We start from the raw sequence: 25,205 nt of genomic DNA, 5'->3' as shown, positions 1-25,205 counted from the left end.
CCGAACATGCCAGCTAACTGAGTGCAATGGCTCATTGTCCATCCATCCCATTCATATGTTGGCTGCAAGCCGCTACGGTGCTGCGTGTCTAAATTATCCCACATCAAAGCTGTGCTTGTAAACATAGCTCGCTAGAAACAACACACATAGCAGGTCAGCACGACTAAAGCATTTGTGTATGCTACACCAATATTTCATACCAGTAAACATGTCAAACACTTTTTTATAAACTTTTCCCCAACAGCCCTCCCCACCCCCATCCCTCTCCCAATCAGAGAGATGACATCCCCCGTGTACCCAACTCAACTTCGTCTGCAGCCTTGCATGGGGGGCTTTGCGCAGTATGCTTCCGGCGCGGCACAGCAGGCTGAACTGTAAGGCAACTGTAATAACAGATTTCTGGCTTCTCTGTAGTTTTAGTAGCAGTAAAGCACCAGCAGGTACCAATCTCACAAGATCAATGGAACTGGAAGCTGCCATTTTGAAAAAAATGTGCCATTTAGTGTTTGCTGATGGGTGGAGGCCCGGCCGAGTGATCACTCACTCCGATCAGGGCAGTGCTAGTCAATGAAGCACGCAGCCTCTTCAGTTAGCGTGAAAAAGAAAACCTTGCCATCATGTTCAATACGAAGCTTGATAGGGTAGAGCATAGCATATTTAATATTGTTCTCGCATAGCCTCTTCTTGACCGCATGGAACATTTTGCGCTGTAGTAAAAAAGTCAGGATACAAATGAACCCTGCAGGAGCCCAGCATAACCTCCCCTTTCACCCTAGCAGCCCGAAGCAAGGCATCACGATCACGATCATTTAACACTCTCGCTATTATGGGCTGGGGAGGTGCACCAGGTTTAGGTTTGGGGGCCAGGGTACGGTGCGCATGCTCAATAGCAAATTGCGGCGAGAACTTCGGGTTTTCCAATAGAGTCATCAGCGTTTGTTCCTCAAATTCCTCCATTGACCCCTTCATGTTATTTTCGGGTATGCTGATAATCCTTATATTATTGCAGCGAGACTTGGCCTTGAGATCCTCATTCTTCTTGCTAATACTCTGCACCTGCACCAACATCGATGTGACATCAGCCCTGAGCGCTCTCACCTCATCTTCAGTGGTGTTCACTCTGTTCTCATCCTCGGCAATGCGAGTGTCCGTTCTGTCCATGCACGCTTTAATGGAGCATATTGTGCCATTCATGTAATCGAGATTCAAGTGTAGCGTGGTAAATCCTTCCCGCATATATTCCATCATCTGGTGGAGTTTGCTGGGCCACAAGAGTCAGTGCTAGTCACAGGAGCCGCCTCAGTGCTCGCCGCAGTCCTGTCACCTGTATTGTCCGTCATCTTGGTGGGATTTTTGGCAAACATGTGCATTGAACTTTGTTTTTTGCTGGTGCCTTTCGTCATCATGCTAAGGACCAGGCTACTCATCGGCGGGGAATGAGCAGACACAGGCCCTCGTAGTGAACGTGAGGGGACTAGCTGAGAGTGAGCAGTATATGACAAGGTCCTTAGCCTCAGCAACAGGGACACAACGATGCAGGACTGCAGAGCCCCAGGGATGACACGTCTCCAGCAGCTGGCCTGGCCAACCAATTAGTTCACATCTCAGGGTACCAACCGGTGCCGCAGTGGGATCTCGGGAAGGGCAGCACCGGGACTCGCCAAGCTGGACAGGCGAGAGTCCCCCGGTCCAAGCACAGCAGGAGTCTGGATGCAGCAAACCCCACCAGTCACACAGGAGAAGGGTGCACCGCGTGCCAATTGGGTAGTCCATACAGCTACAGCCGCATAGCAGACAACAGGGGGCAGCTCCCTGGCATTATACAGTTGGTACCTAGGAAAGCGGAACGTCCCCACAAGGAGACAAGCAGCCCCCTCACTCAGCCACCAGGGGAGTCAAAACTCTCCAGGCGTCCAGGAGAGCAGCCATCCACCAGGATCCAGAAACAATCCGAAGCCCCTCGGGTCCGGCCCGCAACACCAGGAAAGACAGACAGTCAGTGCTGACAAAGGGGAGATTGTCTACCTACCGCGTCCTCCTCTTCACCGCAACTCCCACGAAGGCTCTCCACCATGCCCCACAATACAGTCTCTGACTGCTCAGCAGAATAATCCCACGCAGGAGGAGGGCCAGGCAACCGCGAGCCGCGAGGTGAACTGTGGTATCCCTAGTAGGTGGTGCTGGTCCTTGATCACCTAATTTGTCTTTCAGTAATGGACAGGTCTCTCAGCCACACCCCCAGGCCTGGAGCACCACACCACCATGCCACCCGCTGTCACTTCCCAGCAGCTGTTAATGGTGCACGGGGCAGATGCAGAGCAGGGCATGCTGCTGGACGATCCACGCGCGGCAGCCACAGCCCGCAGTGAATGAAGGGCGCTGATTCTGCAGTAAATAAAGGGCAGCAACTCCCCAGCATCACAGTCCGCAGTGGGCTAGCTGTTTGCTCCTCCAAGCCCCAATCCCACGGGCAGTTTCCAACAGTGAGCGTTCCCAGTGTGACAGTATAGTATGTCCTTAAGCACCCTATGCGCCGGTCCTGCAGTGTCGCTACGCGGCCTTGTGACCGTTATGGACTACAGTACCACTCTGCAGCCACCGCTCGGACGAAGGGCCGACCTGCGCCTTGCTGCCTTCACGGTCCATCCCGGACAAACCAGAGCCCAGATTGCTGATATTCCCCTCCAGTTCCCCATCAGAATTGTGCTGGTCGGAATCTTGATGTGTCGCGATATTGACGCCTCCCGCTTCCAGCTGGCTCCTCGGCACAGGTCACAGCTCAGCCCTGGCAGCACCACCATGTGTTAAATCGATGGTCTTCACTCAGTAGCCGGAGGACACGCACGTCTCTGAGCAGTCTCGCCTGAAGGCCGAACGCGCTCGACCCCTGCAGCGGGCCGGTGTCTCCAGGTCCGCAGCCCGAGTCAGCGTACCCAAGCAGCAGGCAACTCCCCTGACACACTGCAGGGAGTTCGGACCGTAGCCCCAACAGCAGCTGTGGCGGGGGCGAGCTCCAGACACAGCCCGCACATCGGGCTTCCTGCCACGTGGACCCCCGGACGTCACCGCTCCCCCGCTCCTCTCCAGGCCAGGAGCAAAAAGTTGCAGTATTCGGGCCAGCTTAGTTCCAGGGATGACACTACCAAAGGGCGAAGGTTCTCTAGGAGAAAAGGCAGAACTTTTTGTTAGTACTTTAAGTTGGAAATAGCCATATTTACATACTGAGCTGACTTGGGCTGTGGCTGAAAGGGATTCTGAAAACAGAAATACCAAGTTTCTCACTACCGGGACAGGTACAGGACAGGGGCCTAGCTCCAAAGGCCAGAAAGCAGAAGACCAAAGCAGTGAAGGGGGAAGAGAACCAAGAGAGCCATGAGGGGAGGCTGAAGGAACCACCACCAAGATCTCTGTTTTGTGCCCATTGAGTTTCAGCCAGTTTCTCCCCATCCAGTCACTCACTGCTGTCAGACATCCCTGCAGCTGTGCTGCTGTGTCCGGCTTGGCAAGCTCCAGCCGGAAAATGATTTGGGTGTCATCAGCGTAAGAGTATGATCGAAAACCATGGGACCGGATGTGGAGCAAAAGAGGCTGAATATAAATATTAACGAGTGCAGGGGATAATGCGAAGCCATGAGGGACACCACAAACAAGTCTAAAGGAACCCGAGAGAAAAGGCCCCAATGAGAGAACTTGTGACCTGTCGGATAAGAATGATGAAAACCTGGTCCGAGAGGCCAGCCTGAGAGAGATGGATCAGCAAGGTTTGGTGGTCCACCGTGTCAAAGGCCGCAGAGAGATCTAATAAGATCAAGGCACCCGCTCCCCCCTGATCTACTAATCGCGTCAGGTCGTTCCTGACCAAAACCAGGACACTTTGCGTGCCCCGGCCTGGGCGGAACCCGGATTGAAACATGTCCAAAAAGTATGATTTTTCTAAGTGTGTGACGAGAGGAGAGATTAGAGATTCAAGCAGTTTCATCAGAAATGGAAGTAGTGAGATTGGGCGAAAATTAGCCAAAATCGCATGGTCAAGAGGGCTTTTTAAGTAAGGGAATAACCCAGGGTTGTTTCAGGTCTGCTGGTATCAAGCCAGTTGAACAAGAGTGGTTGACCGCTGTACATAGCCACGGGGCAATGTGATCTATAATCTCCTGCAGGGTAGCAAGAGGTATCGCATCTGATGGGGAAGCCGCTTTGTGGCCCTTCGTAGCCTTAATTATCATAGAAGGTATAAATGCAGGTAACACAGACCAGTTATTTATGTTGATTGTAACTGGGCACTGTGGACCCGTCTCGGTCCGTGGCAACCCAGTGGCAGCAATAGTTGTTCGCATATTACTGACTTTGCTAACAAAAAAGTCAGCTAATGTGTCTCATAAAGCTTGTGATGGGATGATGGTTTCCTTTAAGTCACTATTAGTAGAAAGGGAACGCACCAGTGAAAAAAGTTTGTTTGTTAAGTGCCTCTTCCACTTGAGTGGTGTAGTATTTCGTTTTGGCCAGACGAATTGCTTGGTGGAAGGCCTGGGAGCTAAGCTTAAACTGGAGTTTAGCTGTGGGTGTGTAGGAGATCCGCCATTTACGTTCGAGTTGGCGTTTTTTTTGACGCACTGTTTTTAGAGCGTCATCAAACCATGGTGACGAAACGCAGGGTTTACCCCTGCACATCCGCAAAGGCGTCAGCTTGTCAGCTACTACCCTAAATGTCTGTGCCACTGTAGATAAATCTACATCTAAAGGGTTAACCCCTGCATCTAGAATTCTTGAAATCATGTCTTGGTTAGGGACCTGATGCCAGCGGCATTTAAGCACCTGTCTAGGAGAGGGTTGTATGCAGGGGGCAGGGGTCTGAAGCAAAAAAGGTTCAGCGTGGTGGTCAGACCAAAGAATGGGAAATGACGCAAAAACAGTAGCTAAAGAAGGAGCATCAAAAATGTGATCCATGGTGCTGCCATGGACATGCATAGGCCCATAAACTAACAGCTCTAAATTGAGATCATTCATGGCATCTATGAATTGCTGTTACGCAATATGTGTCGTGTTAATGGAGTGCAGATTGAAATCCCCCAAAACCACAAGAAGTTGGCAGCTAATTCCAGAAACTGTTTACAAAACAAACAGTCGGATCCAGGTGGTCGATAGATAGTAAGACTATGGATGGAAAACATTTGGGAAGTCCTGATGCAGCCCAGAAGAATTTTGGCTTTGAGGTTATGGCTCACCAAGAGGTTTTTGGCCGTCAAAGCAGACTTAAAGATTATAGCAACTCCCCCGTGTCCTCAATTTACCCACTGTGCAATCCATTTGCAGTAGGTCATAGGAAGGGCTTGTCTAACTGCCGGTCCAGAATTATCGTTTAGCCAAGTTTTAGTAGATCCTCACAAGACCAGGTGATGCGAGAGTGGCCGGTAAAACTGTTCTGCGTGGCCCAAGGCCCGAACTGTGCACGGACGAGCACAGACGTGCTGGACTTTGGTGCGAGTTCATGTCACCTAGTTCAGAAGGTCTTTAGACTGGCTTCCAGTGCATCATCAAATTCAGCATAAAATACTCACCCTCACTCACAAGTGCCTTGCTGACAGGGACCCCAGTATCGAGCTAACAGATTAATAAAGGCCACTGCTCGGCGGACCCTCCGCTCCAATGCGATCAGTAAATTGCCCATACCCAGGCCCAAGTTAAAAACTTTCAGTGGCACCTGTTTTCAAGTCTATGCCCCCACACAGTGAAATTCCCTTCCTTCTTACATCTGTGACATTGCCAGTCTTATTAGCTTTAAGAAGCCATTGAAAACAGACCTTTTTAACTCTACAGACTAGGTTTCTTCTTTACTCTCCTACTGGAATCCCGGTCTGACCTCTTTACTACCCCCGCTGTTTCTGCTCTCTCCACTTGTGCGCACTGAGGCCTGTGTTGCGCCTTACGAATATTAAATAATAATAATAATAATAATAAGTGATTGCTGTCTTGATCTTGTGGTCCTTCTGCCTTGCACTATTGCTGTCCACAACCTTTTGTTTCGCCATGTGGCATATCATTGAGCTTGAGCTTGTCCCAAACAAATATTTCCCAGGGTTCCCTCTGCTTAGTGTTTGCCCACACTTGTTGCACTTCACACACACCATGCAAAGGTTAGAACACTTGTCTTTTAGGGGATATGTTCTGATGTCCTAGCCTCTGCAAGGAATTTTACTCACTCCTCTAGAAATCCTTCCTCTTCCTCCCTTCTTGCTACTTCTCCTTCGCCATCTTCAATTACGGTGGGAAATGTCGAGGTCTTGCAGGGTTAAAGTCCCTTAAGAAATTAACATATTTGGCTGAATACTTGCTCTTTGCACAAATAACACTTATAAGAATCTTTAAGTGGAATTGAAGAGTAGATTATGTTTTGGTGCAATGTTACTTTTCAATTATTTTTGTGTAATTTACATCCAAATGTGGAGAAAAGAAAATGTGGGCTTGTGGGATTTTGCGATATGAACTTTGTTTGATAAGTCAACTTTGGTCTGCACTGTCATAATGGTTTGCACTAAAGAATGATCTGAAATTGAAGAAAGGTTGCTGTTGGATGTATAATAGCCAATGCAGTGTATTGTAAAACATGGATAATATGTAAAAAAATATGGCCATATCATGACGTTGCAGCCCACAGTGGCAGCCGCAATGGGCATCGTAAAAATGCATGTTACCAACATCAGCAAACATAACGTGGTCCATGACCGACTGCGTCCACCTATTTGCTGATGAAATGAAAGGGTTTCAGATCAAGTGTTTTGACGCTTGCTTGCAGAATTGTTTCTACATCACTGGATCGTGGACCAAGGAGGTACTCCATGAATAACTATATGGTGGGAATACGGTGGTGTATGAGGGTACGGTGGTTATCAATGCTTACGAACATGATCCATGGACCAAAAACACACACAATAAAATATACAAATAAACAAAGAAACGTAGAAAAGGAAAACAGTTGTTTATGGTATGTTATGGTTAATATGGCCTAACAAAATCCATGGAAATTCAATGGAAAAACTCACCAGTTATGGTTTCTGAGGTGACCATAACTTGGCCACCACGTTGCCCTTCTTATGATACCATCCTTGACATTATAGATGACATTGCTAATGATGTCATCCATCTCAGAGTTAATGGCATGACAAATAATGTCCACCATGAGATCATTGATGACATCACATTTAACATCACCAATGGATACACTATCTGCAAAGAAATGGCAAAGTGCACACAAAATAAAATGTGGTTTTGATATGCATTTTATTAAGTTTTTGCATTGTATGGAGCGAAATCTTTAACCCGGATCAGTTACATTTAGCTGAGTGTCAATCTGAATATACCTATTCTACATAGAAGTCAGGAGTGTCTGTTGTATTCTTTTAATAATCATATACGAGTATTCCATATGTGTCACAGCATCAAAGCTCACGTAGGGTATGTAGAAACTGGCAGTTTGACTTGCTATCTATCAGTCGGACACGTGTTGTGTATATTCACATTCTGTATACTGATAAAAAATAGTTACATCATTTTAAAACTTGCTACAAGGCAACATCAGTTACTGTGATATGTACAAGGAGTTCTAATATGAATAGGCCATGTACATTTAGTGAATGGCTGGCATAATATTTGCATGCATACACTGTTATTTACTTAATATTGAAGCAGCAAATGGGACATATATTACAGCAAAGGTGCACAGTGTAGCATATTTGTACCACTACTATCTATGACACCACAAGAATCACAAAAACATAATTTTGTATTTAATGCACTCTGAGGATTCATGCATTACACAGTGGTGAGCTGTTATCAGAACAAACTGAATGTTACTAACTACATGGAACAAGTAGATTCCTCTTAAAAGGTTTGTTGCAGAATGCATATTTCGAAGGGATTGTGTCCTCCGACGTATTCCTTATCTTAGATAGAAATCCTTCAGCTTTGCTGGCCTCGGAAAATTTTTTCGCCAGAGGGCGCTGCGCGTCGATGATCGCCGAGTCGATGACCCTCGACGGCCTCCGTGCCGACGTCGACGTCATCCTGCCTATAAAGGCCGCGCGCAGCGTCCGTTGCTCAGTTCCGTTTTTCCGCGCTTCGTTGTGCCTCGGAACACCGTTGCTCAGTTCTCGTCAAGATAACGTATATAATAACTACTATTTACCTCGATATCGATGGCATCCTCCTCCGACCCGACGACCCCTCGGTCCGGTTTCAAAAAGTGCCGAGACTGCGGGAAGAAAATGTCGTTGACGGACCCTCACAGGGTCTGTTTGTGGTGTCTGGGAATCACGCACCAGAGTTCGGAGTGTGAGGAATGCCTTTCCATGACGGCGAAAGCCTTGAAGGAGCGTAGGGGGAAGCTCGAGAGAGGTAGGTCAACTTTAACTTCCTCGAAAGCTTCTTCGGTAGAGTCGAGACGTTCGTCTCCTCACCATAAAAAACACTCTCGATCTAGATCACGAAGTGGCTCCCACCACTCGTCGACATCGAGACACTCGAAGAAGAGACGTAGGAGATCCCCTTCGTCATCTTCGTCGAGTTCTCCTGAGAGAGTTCATTGCCCCACAAAACGCAGCTCGCAAGCTGAGTGGGAGGAATTCAGGAAAAAGATGCTAAGCGTCTTCGAGAAAGCGGCCTCGTCCCCCTCGAAGACAGCTGAGGGTGATACCCCGGGTAAAAAACCCAAAAAATCTAAACGCCGCGAGTCGCAGTACCCGGCGGAAAAGTCAACCCGAAAGCGCCTCGAGCCATCGGGAGATAAAGCATCATCGACGCCATCGTCGAAAACTCCTTCGAAACAGAGGTCGGCGCCATCGACGCCGTTGTCGAAGGATTCATCGGCGCATCAGTCAATCGAGTCGACGCCGACGTCGACGCCGATATCGACGCCGGTGAAGGAAAGAACCACGGCTACTCCACAGCCAACGGTTAGACAAAAGACCTCCGACTCGACGCCGAGAACGTCGACGTCGTTCTCGAGCAAGACTCCGATCCTTTCGAGTTCTTCGAGGCCTAGTACACATTTCTCGACGCTTTTCACGGCGCCTTCGAGTACTTTCACGTCGGTGTCGACGACATCGACGTTTTCAAGGCCTGTGATGATGGCTCCTTCTGCATTGGAAATGGGGTTTATACCATTCCAAAAACCAATGTATCCCCCTTTAACCTCGATTTTTGAGGAAAGGGAGGATTCAGACCAAGATATTGATTTACAGAGGACCACATCACCAGAGCCAGAGACTTTCGCCTCTGAGGAAGGAAGATTAAAAAATCTTCAGGATGCACTTCAGGAAGCTAGTGGCTTGGACACTTCTCCTGAAGCAGAATTTATCAAACCAGACCCAGGAGAACATGCGGAGACTCCATATAGAGCTCTGATGTCTAGAATCATAGAATTTATGGGTTGGTCTGCACCTTCTCCTGCCTTTCAGCAGGATGACCTCACTGACATACTGGACAAGGGCCCACAGGAGGATCCTGTGGTTCCATTTCACTCTGCTCTACAGAGAAGGATTTTGACAAACTGGGAAACGCCAGAAATTATCCCGGCAGTAAATAAAAAACTGTCAACAAAATACAGGGTGGCTAGTTCTGACCCTGAATATTTGTCAAAACACCCTACTCCTGAGAGCTTGGTTGTACAGGCTGCAACCTCATCAGGCAGCACATCTGCATACCCCACTGCTCCGCAGGATAGGGATGACAAAAAGTATGATGCCATGGCTAAGAAGGTTTTTTCTGCCTGTAGCATGGCGTTAAAGTCTATTAACGCGACCTGTACGCTCGCTAGGTTCAGCCACACCCTTTGGGAGTGCGCTTCATCAGCGGCTGACTGCCTCCAAGAAGGAGAGGAAAGGGACGCATTTTTAAACATCATCAGGGATGGTAAAGATGCGATGTGCGAGACCCTACAAACTGGCCTAGATTCTGCTGACAGTATCAGCAGGGCCATGGCGGCAAGTACCACAATCCGCAGGCATGCGTGGTTGAGGAAGTCTGGTTTTGCCTCTGACGTGCAGACCAGGCTTTTGAATATGCCCTTTGACGGTTCTACCCTCTTTGGAAAGAAGGCGGATGACAGTTTGGAGAAACTGCAAACGTCCAAGGCAGCAGCCAAGTCATTGGGAGCTGCTATCCGTCAGAATACCTTTCGTCCTTCGGGATCATCGTGGAGAGGACGGTCCTTTCGTTACTATTCCTCATATGGAAGGGGCAGGGGACGACCGGCTCAAAGAGGCCAAGGAAGATTTACCCGTGGTGGACGGGGTAGGGGAAAGAAAGCCGCACCCGCAGGAGCAGGAGCCACTTTACCTTCGGCAACTGCATCAGCCGCTTCAAAACCACTCTGAGGTCTCCCCTCACAGAACACCAGTAGGGGGCAGGTTAACTCACCATCTGACGGAATGGCAGGCTATTACGTCAGATGCTTGGGCTCTGGAGACAGTGGCCAAAGGTTACTGCCTGCCCTTCCTACATATCCCTCAGAGTCATCCACCGGGGAACAACCCTTTGAAGCTTCCAGATCCGCTCCTCTTGCAGGAGGTTTTAGACCTGCTAGAGAAAGGTGCCATAGAACTGGTACCTGTAGCGGAAAGGAACAAGGGTTGGTACTCCCCCTACTTCATAATACCGAAGAAGGACGGAGGACTGAGACCCATCTTAGACTTACGGGAATTGAACAAATTCCTCCGAAAGGACAAGTTCAAGATGGTGACTCTCTCTCAGATCCTTCAGGCCCTCCAGCTTCAGGACTGGTTGGTATCTCTAGACCTCCAGGACGCTTATTTCCATGTGCCGATCCATCCCAGGCACAGGAGATACCTGAGGTTCGCAATTGGCAGCTCTCATTATCAATTTCGAGTTCTGCCATTTGGGCTAACCTCCGCCCCGAGGGTCTTTACCAAGCTAATGTCGGTTGTGGCTGCAAGTCTAAGGAGGGAAGGGATTCATGTCTACCCTTACCTAGACGATTGGTTGATCAGAGCTGTATCTTCGGAACAGGCTCAGAGACAACTAGATTATGTTTGCCACTTCCTTCACAAGCTGGGCTTCTCCCTCAATTTAAAGAAGTCACAGATGATACCATCACAGAGACTCCAATTCATTGGAGCAGTCCTGGACACTTCCCTGGGAAAAGCCTTGCCACCAGAGGTGAGGGCTCGAGATATTCTGCAGATGGTCATCAGATTTCAGAATGCCCAATATCTCCCAGCCTACGACTTTCTGAGGTTGCTAGGCCTCATGGCATCCTGCATATTCCTCGTGCCGGAGGCTCGCCTGAGAATGAGATCCCTCCAGTGGGCACTGAGAACTCAGTGGTCACAGTTCTCAGGAAGGATGACAGATCTCCTTCGGATCCCGGTCAAAGTAGCCCGAGACCTTCAGTGGTGGGCCTGTCGGGAGAACATCCTGAAAGGAGAAATGTTTTGGCAACCATGGCCGGAGATAACAGTAGTCACGGATGCCTCACTCACGGGGTGGGGAGCTCACGCCAACGACTTGACCATCAGCGGTCGTTGGTCTCCATCGGAGTCCAGACTACATATCAACCTGTTGGAGCTGAGAGCCATCAGACTAGCGCTGAAGGCTTTTCTGCCGTCTGTACGGGGAAGAAACGTCCTAATAATGACGGACAATACAGTGGCCATGCACTACCTCAACAAAAGAGGAGGCGTAGGCTCACTACCACTGTGCAGAGAGGCGATGCAGCTCTGGTTTTGGGCAATTCAGGAAGGAATCTCTCTATCGGCAATTCACCTAGCCGGAGAGAAGAACTTGACAGCGGACGCTCTGAGCAGGCAGAGCACAGTCTCTCACGAGTGGGAGATAGCTCAGGAAGTCCTTCAAGAGATCTTCGCCCTTTGGGGAACCCCTCAAGTGGATCTGTTCGCCACCAGTATCAACAGGAAGTGCGACAGATTTTGCTCAAGGGAATTTCCTCCGAGAGGAGCTCTAGGAGATGCGTTCGTAGTGGACTGGGAGTTCCCACTTCTGTACGCGTTCCCTCCGGTCCCTGTCATTCCTCAAATGATCAGGAGGTTGAGAAGGTTTCGGAAGACCATGATCCTAATTGCCCCGGATTGGGCCAGGAGAACGTGGTACCCGGACCTTCTAGACATGTCCATCTGCCCTCCAATTCGACTGCCATACAGAGAGGATCTTCTCTCGCAGAAGGAAGGTCAGGTTCTCCATCCAGCCATCAAGACCCTCAACCTTCACGCTTGGTGTCTGAAAGGTTGAGGTACAAGGATTGGGACCTTCCGGATGATGTTATGGAGGTGTTGCTTTCGGCCAGAAGGCCGGCAACTAAAACTCTATACCGCTGCCGTTGGAACAAATTTTGCAGCTGGTGCAGAGAAAAGAATATTGAACCCTTTTCTTGTGGTACACCTATGGTGTTGTCATTCTTACTTTACCTGGCTAATTCAGGCCTACAGGTTGGCACAATTAAGGGCTATCTCGCAGCGCTATCAATCTTTAAGCGCACTGCAGAGGAGCCTTCATACTTCAAAATTCCATTGGTAATACAATACCTAAAAGGATTAACTAATGTTTATCCCCCGAAACCTTTTCAAGTTCCCTTATGGGATTTAAACCTAATTTTAAACTTCCTAAAGGGTGCCCCTTTTGAACCACTACACTCTTGTTCATTGAAGCTTCTCACCCTCAAAACTGTTTTGCTAATAGCATTGACATCTGCTAGAAGGGTTAGCGAGTTGCAAGCCTTATCGTGTAAACCTCCACATACAATCTTTTACAAGGACAAAGTTGTTCTTCAGGTGAAGCCTAACTTCCTCCCGAAGGTAGTCTCGGAGTTTCACATCACTCAGAAGATTATATTACCTTCTTTCTACCCTCCTCCTCATCCGGGGAAGGAGGAAGAGAGACTGCACAGGCTGGACCCTAAGCGAGCCTTGAGCTTCTATATCAGCAGATTGGCTAAGATCAGACAAGCAGACCAACTCTTTGTAGGTTATGCAGGACATAAGTTGGGCCTTCCAATAACAAAACAAACCATCTCCAGATGGATTATTTTAGCCATTCTGGAGTGCTACAAATTGGCAGGAAAGGAGCCTCCTCAAAATCTAAGGGCTCATTCTACCAGGGGTATCGCAACATCCTCAGCCCTTCAAAGAGGGGTGCCAATTCGAGATATATGTGCGGCTGCCACATGGTCGTCCGCACATACATTTACCAAATTCTATAGCCTGGATTCCTCCTCTAGTCAAGAAACTAGATTCGGCAAGGCTGTGTTACACTCTGTCCATTCTGGAAGGGTAACATAACTTTTATTACTCCCGCCTCCAGTCACAATACCACTGCTATGGGAGTCTATCTAAGATAAGGAATACGTCGGAGGACACAATCCCTTCGAAGAACTAGTTACTCTTACCTTGTAACGTTCTTTCGATGGGATGTTCCTCCGACGTATTCCTTATCGACCCTCCCATCCATCCCCGCAGTATGACTTCCTGTGGGTTTGCAGCCTATGCTCCTTCAAGGTGATTAGTCTAATCCAAAAACATTACTGGGGACTACAAAACGGAACTGAGCAACGGACGCTGCGCGCGGCCTTTATAGGCAGGATGACGTCGACGTCGGCACGGAGGCCGTCGAGGGTCATCGACTCGGCGATCATCGACGCGCAGCGCCCTCTGGCGAAAAAATTTTCCGAGGCCAGCAAAGCTGAAGGATTTCTATCTAAGATAAGGAATACGTCGGAGGAACATCCCATCGAAAGAACGTTACAAGGTAAGAGTAACTAGTTCTTCCACATGGCTGGGACCAAGAAGTACACCAAGGCAGTGGATTAAGTTAAACGGATGTATTAAAATCAAGTAAGTCAAGTGTCTTCCACTTAAACAAATTATGGGGTTTGGAACGAATGTAGGTCCAGCTAAGCCTTCAACTACAGGGTCTTCAGATTATCTGTTTCTTAAACCTGGAAAGATACACCACACCAGTCCAGGTTCTCACTCTTGATGAAGCCTCTTTGTCCTCTTGGTTACCGGTGTCCCCCTTGAGGACCTTGAGGACATCTCCTTTGGTCCAGACGGCTCCTGGCATTGCAGGTTTAAGGGATCCCAAACGCAGGGCTTGCTGGAACTAGGTGTGTGTTTCTGGGTATCCCAAACCACAAGGAATAGTAGACTAGCTGTGCCACTGGGCAGCAGGTGGCATGCAGGCTTCTCTCAGAACTGTTAGGAGAGAGAGAGATCTCTGGCTTCCTGACTCACGTAGTGTGTCTTCTTGTTTCTCTCCCATGCCTCTCTACTCCTATGATAGTCTCCGTGTCCTGCTGTCATAACTCCTCCCACCGATTGTGCCTGCCTGGGCCTAACCTGGCCCCCACTGGAACCTGTCTACGCTGACTGACTTATCCCTTCTCTGATCCTCCTCTTGTAGTTTCTTTCTCTTTATCAGTTCCTCCTTTTGTGTGCTGACTATATCCACTTCCTCCTACCAGCTCTTATACTCTTCCTCTAAGCAATCATCACTTATTCCTCATCTCTCGCTGGATCTGTGCTTCAACCATCTCCCCCAGTCTTTTCTACCCCACTTGCCTCAAAATTGCTTCTACTTGTATCAGGACCGACCTCTCCAACTACAGTCCTCCCACATCTTGTCCTCTCCTCAGGGCATTTGTCAACCTCCTCCTTAGTGCTTGTTTTGCTTCCTATGATAACCACCTCCTTCCCCTCACTACCACTTTCACTTCTACCAACTACAGTTACCACCTCATTCTTTTCACTTATTCAGTCTCTTCTACCACGTGGTGTTACCTGCTCGTTCCCTTTAATACCACCTTGACTCCCACCCACTGTTACTGCCCCTATCCTTTCAATATTACCTTCACTTCTACCACCTTCTACATCCTCTTAATACTGCCTCCACTTCCACCTCCTCTTGTTACCACCTCCATCCTTTCAATAACACTGTCACTTCTACCACCCACTGTTACCACCTCATTCCTCCAATACTAGTTCTTCATATTAAACTATTCCCCTCTAATTCTTCACTCACCAGCCTTCTCTCTCCTCTACCCACAGGTCTATCCAAATTCCTCTGTCATTCCAACTTCTCCTTCTTCCAAACATTTCTCCTTGCCTCGGACTTCTAGTCTTTTCTCCATTTGCTTCACTCAAGCTTCTTCCTCTGAACACATACAGATTCTTCCACTCCTGCACTGGGCAATTGGGATTGGGTGCTTTTATGCTGTGTTCCCTCCTCACTCTGGGTGGATCTTTCAGTGATGGGCTGCACCTGTGCCTTGTAATTGGCTGTGGGCTGGGATTGGTTGTTGTCTCTAAGGGCACATTGGGCTGTTTTGGGCTTAAGGGCTGGGTCCAAATCTACAATTGCCCTTTCCGCCATCTTGGAAACCAGTAAATCTCTTTTGTTCCTTGCCTGTACTGCTTGTGCTGTACTGAGAACTTCTTGTCTCCCAGTGTCAAATTAAATTCTGGAAACACCTTGGGTAAGCTTTTTATACTCTTTAATTCTTTTACTAGTTTGTATGTTCGGAAAAAATGTAACATTGCTTCTGTAACTTTGTTTTCCCTCAGAATATATATGCCTATTTGGAAAATATTGAGCCTGTAACATTGTATCCATGGGACTCTCTGAATCATCCAATGTCCCTGTTCAGGGTTGAAATGACCTCCCTTGTGTTCCAGATGACGTTTTAACAATGTTACAGTACACAATACGATTATCTAGTGAATGTAAATGTTTTTCCTTAAAGGGAGTCATTTTTCCTAACTGGAGTTGGAGGTTTGTGTAAAGAGACCTGCTGGCTCTCTCATTTGGGGAAGGGTTGCCTTATCATTGTTCTGCAGGATCTCACTGGGGTTCTCGGCAGGGATAGGCCATCCATAACTAACCTGCACTAACTGACTGGTGGATTGGGGAGGATTTAGGCTGACCTTTTCTGAAAGGAGGAATGGGTGTCTGTAAATTGTGTCCTATGTAACTCTCCTCTGCCCTCAGAACGAGTCAGGATTCTTTGTTGTAATGCCCATCCATCACGGATGACACAATTTGTGATGTCATCAATGATCTCATGAAGGTAACATTTTGATGTAATATGTAGGCTCATGGGTGATTTCATGAGCAATGCATTAGGTGAGTTATGGCTTTTTTGGGTTTCTGTTGTTTTGCGCTTCAACCATATTTTCTGTTAAACAACATTTGTTCACTGATTAGACATATATGGGTGTGTGTATGTATGTATGTATGTATATACACTGATCAATTAATGTTTTGAACAATCAGCCTTCCTTTGGTGAATAATCCTTGTGTCTTTCAGTGGGTGTTGTTTACTTTTAGTTATTTGAATGCGGATATAGCCAGTTGTAAACATTACATATAAAAACAAGTGTGTTTTCAAAAATGTAGTGTAGTATTCAGTGATATGCTGAACTTACACTTGGTGCATTTTATATCTACAGATCATATTCAAGAATATGGCTACTAGGCCTTACAGCATTTATCCCCATGGAGTGTCTATACCAAAGGCCATGGAAGGTGCTATCTACCCCCAGGATCTCAGAGGTATTGGAGAAGTGCATTGCTCTGTTGGTGCGGTCTGTGTTTCAAGTCATGAGCTGTCAATATGCATAATGGCTTAACTAACCAAATGAAATCATGGAACACATGCATGAATATGTTAATGCTTTTTGTGTAAGATAGACTTATTTACTGCTTTTGTTGTGGTCCATATTATTTTGGCAAATGTGGTTATAGCAAAAATAAATTTGACCTGGCATAAATATTTTTCATTAAAGTGGTCACTCTTCAAAATCAAAAATAAACTCAGTTTTAGTGGTGGTGTGCATCCCGAACTTCTAAAACCGATTGCTATTTTATCAAAGAGTAAAAATTACAAACCATACATATCAGTGTCCACATTTTGCAGTGCTCTGACTAAAAGGTGTAGAAGTGGAGATTTTGAGTACCATTTGCTCTGTGTTTCTTCGTGTGCATTCGATATATGATGGTTAAATTATAAAACTGTATTTTACTGTTAACAGTCCAGAGTAGATATACAATAGTCTAATGTAAATCCCTTCATCTACAACCATAGTACCTATTTTATTTTATGGTTTATAGATATATTAGATCACAAATGTAATTGGTTATGTTTGGCTATTTGAGATGTTGACTCTTTGTTTTGAGATTTTAGAACGGGTTTTTATATGACTATTAGCTTTGATATGCATAGGGATGTGTTGCTTTGGTAGGATTTGAAAAGAAAACACGCAGAGTAAACTCTTGACCGTGCGGCTAGTTTTTTCAGCAGAACACCCTGTGGTGGACTTTTCACATTTTCTAAATTAATTCTACATCTAGATTATGACCGCAGCGTTTTCCAACACAATAACGTTGTATTTATGTTTGCGGTCGCTTCAAAAGCGACCGCAAACATAAATACGTTTTTAAAGCTGCGGTTTTATTTCTAAGTTTTCCGGGCTCCTCCAGCCCGGAAAACTTAGAAAAAAAACTGCAGCTAGTGCTTATTAAAAAAAATAAATAAATTGCACTTACTGAGATTCAGCTGCAGCTTTCCTGCTCTGGTCTCCGGTCCCCGTCCTCCGCCTACAGCACTAATGAAGGGAAAGCCACCCAGCGGTAGCTTTTGTTTACCACAGCTGACTGGCTTTTCCTTCATTAGTGCCGCAAAAGCAAAAGCCAGCACAGGAGGGCCTCCATTTCACAAAATGGATGCGCCCATGTGCTTGCTTTTGCTAATTTTGAGCTTGAATAGCTCAACATTTTACATAGGAAGTTTTAAAACAGAGAATGCTAGTATTTATTTTTATGTTGCCTATCTATTTTTTAAATAACATTTTTTACTAGACCATCCCTTTAACCCATTGTTGTTTGTTGATCGCCGTGTTCCGATCTCTCTCCAATTTGCTTTTCATTTAATTTTTGGATGGAGTGTTGTGTTGTATTATTTTGTACATTGTGGAGACATTGCTGGTGAATCGTTCTTGTGTCCGAATGTCTAATAAGAATTTATGTATAGGTGGTGCAATCGGGAAGGATGGCCATATCTTCATGCAGGCTGCTTTCATGCGTTGATATTGTAGGATTGTGAATAGGCCAGGGCCCGTTCTATTTTGGATTTCTGCGGCAGTAAGAAATCGACCCTGTGGAAATAGATCTCCGATTTTGGCTTTTTTCTTGGGTCCCATCTTCTTTATATGGTACGGTCCATAGTGGGTTCAAGTGCAGGGTAGTCCCACAGCGGTAGGTGCGGCCAGTACGGAGTGTCACATCCCACTCTTTTGAGTATCCATGTCTATGCTCGCAATGTTGAAGATAGCGGATCTGCCAGCACTTTCTCCTCTGTGACTCTAGCGAATATCATACTCTGCAGATTGATGGGAGAGGCTGAAAACTCTTCGGCGTGTATATGTGCAAATTGTTCTGCAGTGTTATTCCAGTATTTGCCAAAGTATGCCTGTGCGGAGTAATAGTATAGAAGAAAGTCAGGGCCGCCAGCCCGCCGGTATCATAACTCTCGCATAGTTTTGTCCAACTTAGTCTGGGGACACCATTTTTTGTAGTGTATCACAAAATGTTCTGCCTGGCTACATTGGGATGCCACTGAACAGGTATAATAACTTCGGCACCACCACCATTTTGAGCAAGGATATGCGTCCGTACAAGGACAGCGGCAGCTTAGCCCATGATTTGAGCTTGTATTCTAGCTGAGTCAGGAACGGCGCATAATTGTTGGTATACAGGGTACGCTTATCTGTTGCCATTATAATGCCCAGGTATAAACACTGGTGGGGGACCACCAAAAGCCCTCCATGGTTGCGGATCTGGTAGTAGAGCTGGACATGGGAATTATTTCCGACTTAGCCTGGTTTACCCTGTATCCGGAGTATTTTGTGAAGACTTCAATGTCCTGCATGATGGATGCTAGATTAGTGTCGGGATTTCTGAGGTAAAACATAGTGTTGTTGGCGTAGAGTGAGATGAACTGGGGTGTCCCCATAATTCGGATCCTTCTCCAGGAGTGTCTGAAACGTAGGTATGCTGCCATTCCTTCAATTGTTAATGCAAAAATTAGAGGGGAAAGGGGGCAGCCTTGTCTAGTGCCCTTTTGTAGATCAAAGCTGGGCGACAGCGTTTTATTGGTCCTTACTCTGGCGGTGGGGTTACAATACAACACCTTTATGGATCGGAGAAATTCTAAGTCGAACCCCATTTTTTGTAGTATGGCGTGCATGAACTTCCATGATATGGAGTCGAACGCTTTCTCCGCGTCAAGTCTAACCGCAACTGTCTTCGCTTGAGGGTTCTCGGCAGGTTTAGAGCTGTACATCGGCCTGGTATGAAATCGGATTGATCAGGGTGTACCAATTTGAACATATATGGGTTCAGTTTATTAGCTATGGCTTTGGCAAAAACTTTGGTGTCCACCTTGATTAGGGATAGTGGTCTATATGAGGAAGGGTCTTGAGGAGGTTTATGGGGTTTCAATAGGCTTGATAATGGCTAGATAATGGCTTCTCTCATAGATTCCGACAGAGTTCCCCTCTCCATGGACTTCTCCCATAACTCTAGCATTCTTGGGGCGAGTTCCTCAGTGAGGGTCTTGTAGAGTTCTGAGGGTATACCGTCCGACCCAGGTGCTATACCCGCCCTTAGGTCCTTGATTGCTTGCTTTACGTCTTCCAGATTCAGGGGGAGGTCAATGTTGGCTCTCTCGTCTGGTGTCAGTGTGGGAAGAGGGAAGGAGTTGAAGTATTGTTGCAACTCCTCCGTTCTAACTTGGTCTGAGTTTGTGTAGGGCTCTGTATAAAACCTCTGGAATTCCTTGTTCACCCTCAGATGATCCACATGTGTCACACCCGCTTTGTCCGTTATGCTGGTGATCTGTCGGTGTCCGTATTCAGCTTTTATTAGGTTGGCTAGCATCTTACCAGACATATTTCCTACTCCATATCTTCTGGCTTTGGTAGGTTGTGTCATATACCATACCTCACGTCCTGCCAAGGATGCAAATTCAGTCAGGTCATCGTGTAACAGGGCTAGGGTTCTTGGGCCTGGAAAGTCTGTGTATGTCTTCTCCGTTTCCTTGATGTATTCCTCGGTTCGGGACAGTTGGATTCATATTTCTTTCAGTGTGCCATGGACTTTGGAGATCAGATGTCCCCTCAGCCACACTTTGAAGGCCTCCCAGACCGTGGCGCGGGAACTGACCGATTCCTGATTGCGTTCAAAGAAGTCTGTCACGTCTATCCGTAGTTGTTCTAGTAGCGAGTCGTCTCGTAGGTGATCTGGGGGCATTCTCCATGTGCGGTGGGCCTGTATAGTTTCTCCTATCTGGATCTCCAAGACAATCAGGGAATGATCTGACAATATTCGGGGCAGTATTGTGCATTCTCTTGTGTCTGGAATGCATTCCGTGGAGCAGAGCCAGTAGTCAATACAGGAGCTCGACCCATGTACGTATGAATGAAATGTGTAGTCCCTGGTGAGGAGGTGCAATTCCCTCCATACATCTGAGAGTGGCAGCATGGTCTTGGCTTGTTTGATGGTTAATGCAGCCTTTGAGTCCGCTCGCTGGGTTGTGGACGTCCTGTCTAGTGAAGGGTCGGGAATAGTATTGTAATCGCCTCCCCAAATCACTCTTGCTTCGTCTGTTGGCATTATAAGTGCAATTCTTTTCTGATAAAATTCCGGAGAGTCTATGTTGGGACCGTACGTATTGATGATAATTACTTCGTGCCCCTGCATTGATCCCCATATTATTACATACCTGCCTTCAGTATCTATCCTGGTTTTAGACACTTGCAGTCTGAGTCTGCGGTGGATTACAGTTAGCACCCCCCTCGATTGTGACAAGTAGTCTGTCGCATATGTTTGTGGACCCCATGAGCGGAACAGTGAACCAGTAATTCGATCAGTGGCATGGGTCTCCTGTAGTAGGAGAATGTCAATCTTATGTCTGTTAGCATATGCTTGGATTTTTCTGGCTTTTATCGGGTTGATCAGGCCTCTGACATTCCAAGACAGGAGTCTTGTACTTTTGTTCATTTGTTGATTCATCATTAATCACAGTTGTTTGTATAGCTCTTGCACTTGTGATTTTGCAACGACTTTCTTTCCCCACTGTTGGTGCCAGTTTTTTCAGTTTATAACAAAAACAGGTAACTGTAGTAACTTCTCTCCGACTGGAACCTTTGTTTGCATTCATGGGTACAAGTGTGTGTTTCATCGAGGAACCAGTTCTATCCAGGCAACAGGCCTGTAACTCGTCCCACCCCCCACCCTCACCATCCCCCCTATCGGGTGGTGTATCCCTGTGAACCATATGCAACTTTGAAATGTGAGGGGGGCTGCATGGCCCTTTCCCCTCTCCCGAGTCATGGCTGTATTAGGCTATCTTACTGGTGCACTATCGTTCTGTTTCTGATTTGATGCTTGATCGTACAGGATTCTGACTTCAGGTTCCATTCTGCACTGCCGGAATGTGTTGTTCCAGGTATGACATGGCCTCCTCGGGTGTCTCAAAGAATTGTGTCCTACCGGCGTGTTGTATGCGCAGCTTAGCTGGAAATAGCATTGCATAAACTATTTTCCTTTCCCTAAGCGCCTTTTTTACTGTATCAAATGAGCGCCTCGTTGCCTGTACCCCTGATGAAAAGTCTGGATATATGTGGACACGGTTGGAGTCGTAGGACAGAGGAGCTTGCTCACGTGCTAGCCGGAGGATGATATTGCGGTCTCGGTAGTTAAGTATTCTTGCTACAATTGTTCAGGGTGGAGCTCCTGGTTTAGGTGGGGGAGCAAGTGTTCTGTGTGCTCTTTCGACCAGGAACTGCTTCGAGAACTATGCCTCCGGGAACAGGGAATGGAGTATATCTTCGAGGAAGTGTTCCATGGAGGTGTTAAGTTTGCGCTGTGCCACCCCAACCACCCTTATGTTGTTGCGGCGTGAGCGGGATTCTAGGTTCTCGCATTTGTTCTGGATGGTTTTGATATCCTTTTGGATCTGATCTATGGTTTTGCCTTGTGTGATGGACGTGTCTTTGAGGGTGGAAACCCTATCCTCTGCCTCAGCGACTCTGGAATTAACCTTCCTGATATCTGCTCCGATGGACGTGATGTTGTCGCCTATGTCGTCTAGTTTAGTGTTGATTGCCGCAAACCCTCTCTCCATCGCGGCCATATAAGGGATCATGTTTTGTTCTGAGGGGTCTGATGTGGAGCACTTGGGGAGGGGTGCTGGGTCGAGATCGGGGTCCAGCGTGGTGGTATTGGCAAATGCGTCCATGGGTCCCCGCTTCTTATTTTTCTATCCTCCCATCATGCCTGTGTGTTGGTTCCTTGGTCTTCTGCAGCACAGTGGGGGAGGATGTTGTGGATCGTAGAGTAGGGGGTCTGAGATCCTGGCTTAGGTATATGTTTCTGGATATGACACTGGTGGGCAACCCTGCCCAGAGGGAATGGAGTGTTCTCTCAGATCCTCACCATGGAGTTCCAGGGATCTGGTGCTCAAAGGTGGTCCTGGTGATAGACAGAGTGTGAGGGGGTATGGTCAGTGGTAGATGGTCGCCCGGAGACAAGTGTTGTCCTGCACTTTCACTCGGTCCACCCCGGGGGAAGGAGGCTGCGTCCGTTCTGTAGGCTGTGTGCAATTGTAGGACTCTTAATAATGAGTTGTAGCTGTTCCCTGCAGCGTACTTTATTGTATGGGCGTGACCGCGACTCCCTCTCCCCGCTGGTTTGGGTCTTAGCACAGTTATCAGCCGGCTAGGCTGGCGGAGGGTGGGGCCTGCGCCTCCCCACGCCACCCCGTGAGCAGACTTGTAGGGGTGGGGGCCCTCTGCTCCCGCACGTACCTCGTTGATGCCAGGCAGGTCGCAGTCTCTGCTGTCGGGTGAGCGGGGGCACCGTGAGCACGACCCCTGCTCTCTGCCATGCTGCTCCCCCGCTGACACCCCTCTTGGGTCTTAGGATCCTGCCGAGGCAGGAGCTGCTGCGCCTTGCCGGTGAGCAGTCCCCGCCCGACAGCAAGAGCAGGCAGGGAGGGGGGTAGCCCGCAGTGGACCGACCGGGCAGCTCCCTCACCTCCAGCCTCAATGTCTCCTGGCCGGCGGTCTTGTCCGTGCCTCCTCCCTGGCTGCCTCCCTCCACTGGGCAGCAAGGCGGCGCAAGCGTGGTCTCTGCACTCTCTTGGGCAGTGTCACGGTCGTCGCTCAGAGCGGGTCTTTGGCCCCTGGGCACCCGCTGACAGCACCTGGCTATGGGGAGGGGCCCAGAGTGGTCTCTCTCGGGAACCACCGATGCAGCGGGTGGGGTCCTTGACCCAGCTGTGCTCTCCACCGCCCCCGGCAATCCTGCTGGGTATTTCGGACCACACTTAGGATGATGTGCTGCCGGTAGTCGGGTTGAACGTGCTGTTCCTCCAGTCCACTGCAGGGACACCAGCCAGGGAATGATTTTGGCATGCTGTGGCTCAGCCGTTAGGGAGGACAGTGCAGCCGCTTGTTTTGTAGGATCTGGGGTCCGATTGCGCTCGGGATTGGAACATCTTACTCCCGGAGACTTCAGCTAATTGTTTTCAGTGTCTTGGAACACGACAGATGCAGCCTTCAGCAGGATTCTTTAGCACAGGATATTGGCAGCCACGGAGCTCACAGATTAGGCGGCCACCTTGTTCGGCGCACAACAGCTCCCCCTCACACATATCTTCTTAAGTGACAGGTCAGAAAGGTATTGGTAAAATTAAGTCATGTGGTAGGTGATTAGTAATTTTGTTTTTACTTGAGTACATTTGACTGTCCTATGTGTCTTTTTTCTGGATTTTCGGAGGACAGGGCAAACTTTGCTCCTAATATCTTGCTCGGATATGTGTCCTGTTTATTTTTGAACAGTGCAGGGAAAAGGTTTTCTGTATTCAATTCTATGCCAGGCAGAAGTGCAGTAAATGTCTCTTTTTCTCCCAGGTGTTAGTGAGAATTCTCGTAAAAGTGTTAGGTCCCTTCACCTTAGAGACTTTGCTGGATTTTGAGGACTTGAATTTTTTACCTGGAAAGAGTGTCAGCCTTTTGTCCTACTCTTTCATGTATTTTGATGTGTGTTTTACATATGTGTTCTTTTGATTATGGAGTTTTAGATGACTCCATAGGCATACTCTTTTCATGTGTGTTGCACAGCACCTTCGATGCAGTGACACAGGGATGTCTGTTTAGGCTTCCCAAAGGTTTAAATACCTTCTCTGGGATAAACTACTGTTTTCCAGAGAATGTAAAGTGAATTGACTTTACTAGTCTTTACAAATTCATAGACCCAGCACACACCATTATACAATGGAGTGCTGAGGTGTTACATAGTATCCCCTGTGTCTAAATATTCATGTAGCAGTCAAATGCTACCCTTTCCTATTGAAAAGGCTGGTGGCAGTGGTTTTACAATGAACTACCATGAATTTTCCCGACTGCGAACACCGGTAGCTAAAAATCATGGGAGCCATGTTTTTCAAGATGGCGCCTTGAACCCCTTTGTTTAAACTGGTCCCGGTCTTCTTTTTTCGCCGTTTCTTTTTGGAAAGGTCCTTCTAGTGTTTGTCTCTGCGCGCCAAACCAGGTTTGGTCCCTTTGTTCATGTGCCTTTGGCGGGCTTCAGGACTGAGGACTGCCTCTGGCATCTGAGTGTGTGAGGTTGGCAGGAAGTGAGGGAGGTGCTTGAAACTCCTGTGCTTAGTCTCCTAGGAGACCCACATGATTGCCTGGCTGACTGTCGGGCAAGGACAACCACCCTGCTGGGGGAGTGACAGCTAGGCTGAAATGAAAGGGATAAAACTGTGTAAAAGGCGAGTCTCTTGGACTGGAACGAAAGAACCGAAGACGAGCTGGAAGAGGACGGCTGCTACAACTCCTGGACCGTTGATTTGCCTGGTGAAGCCCTGCTGCTGGTCCGAATTTCCAATCTCCATTCAACAGAGATGCTCCTTCAAGGACGGCTTCTTCCTTTGAGTTGGTGGGACCAATCAACTCATAAGACACCTGGATACCATTCTCAAGGCTGGTTAGGATTAACTAGCTAGAGGGACACCAGTTTGTGTTCTTGAATCTACAGCTACTGGAACTGAAGTGACTCCATCTTGTTTGCTTTCTTCAACGATCCCGTGCAGTGCAGGAGTCCCCCGACGTCCTCCC

At 47.7% G+C, this 25,205-nt stretch overlaps 1 protein-coding gene across 1 annotated transcript in view; it reads left to right on the top strand.

Annotated features, from left to right (window-relative positions):
• F5 (coagulation factor V) overlaps nucleotides 1–25,205 on the top strand; it is a 1,375,529-nt gene that overhangs the window by 457,649 nt on the left and 892,675 nt on the right. Inside the window, exon 9 of the mRNA XM_069636481.1 lies at nucleotides 16,470–16,572. Coding sequence (XP_069492582.1) covers nucleotides 16,470–16,572 — 103 coding nt within the window. The remainder of the gene's footprint in view (nucleotides 1–16,469; nucleotides 16,573–25,205) is intronic.

The sequence above is a fragment of the Ambystoma mexicanum genome, chromosome 7p, assembly GCF_040938575.1.
Source record: "Ambystoma mexicanum isolate Mex_15411 chromosome 7p, UKY_AmexF1_1, whole genome shotgun sequence".
NCBI lineage: Eukaryota > Metazoa > Chordata > Amphibia > Caudata > Ambystomatidae > Ambystoma > Ambystoma mexicanum.
This window is presented reverse-complemented; position numbering and strand designations above follow the sequence as displayed.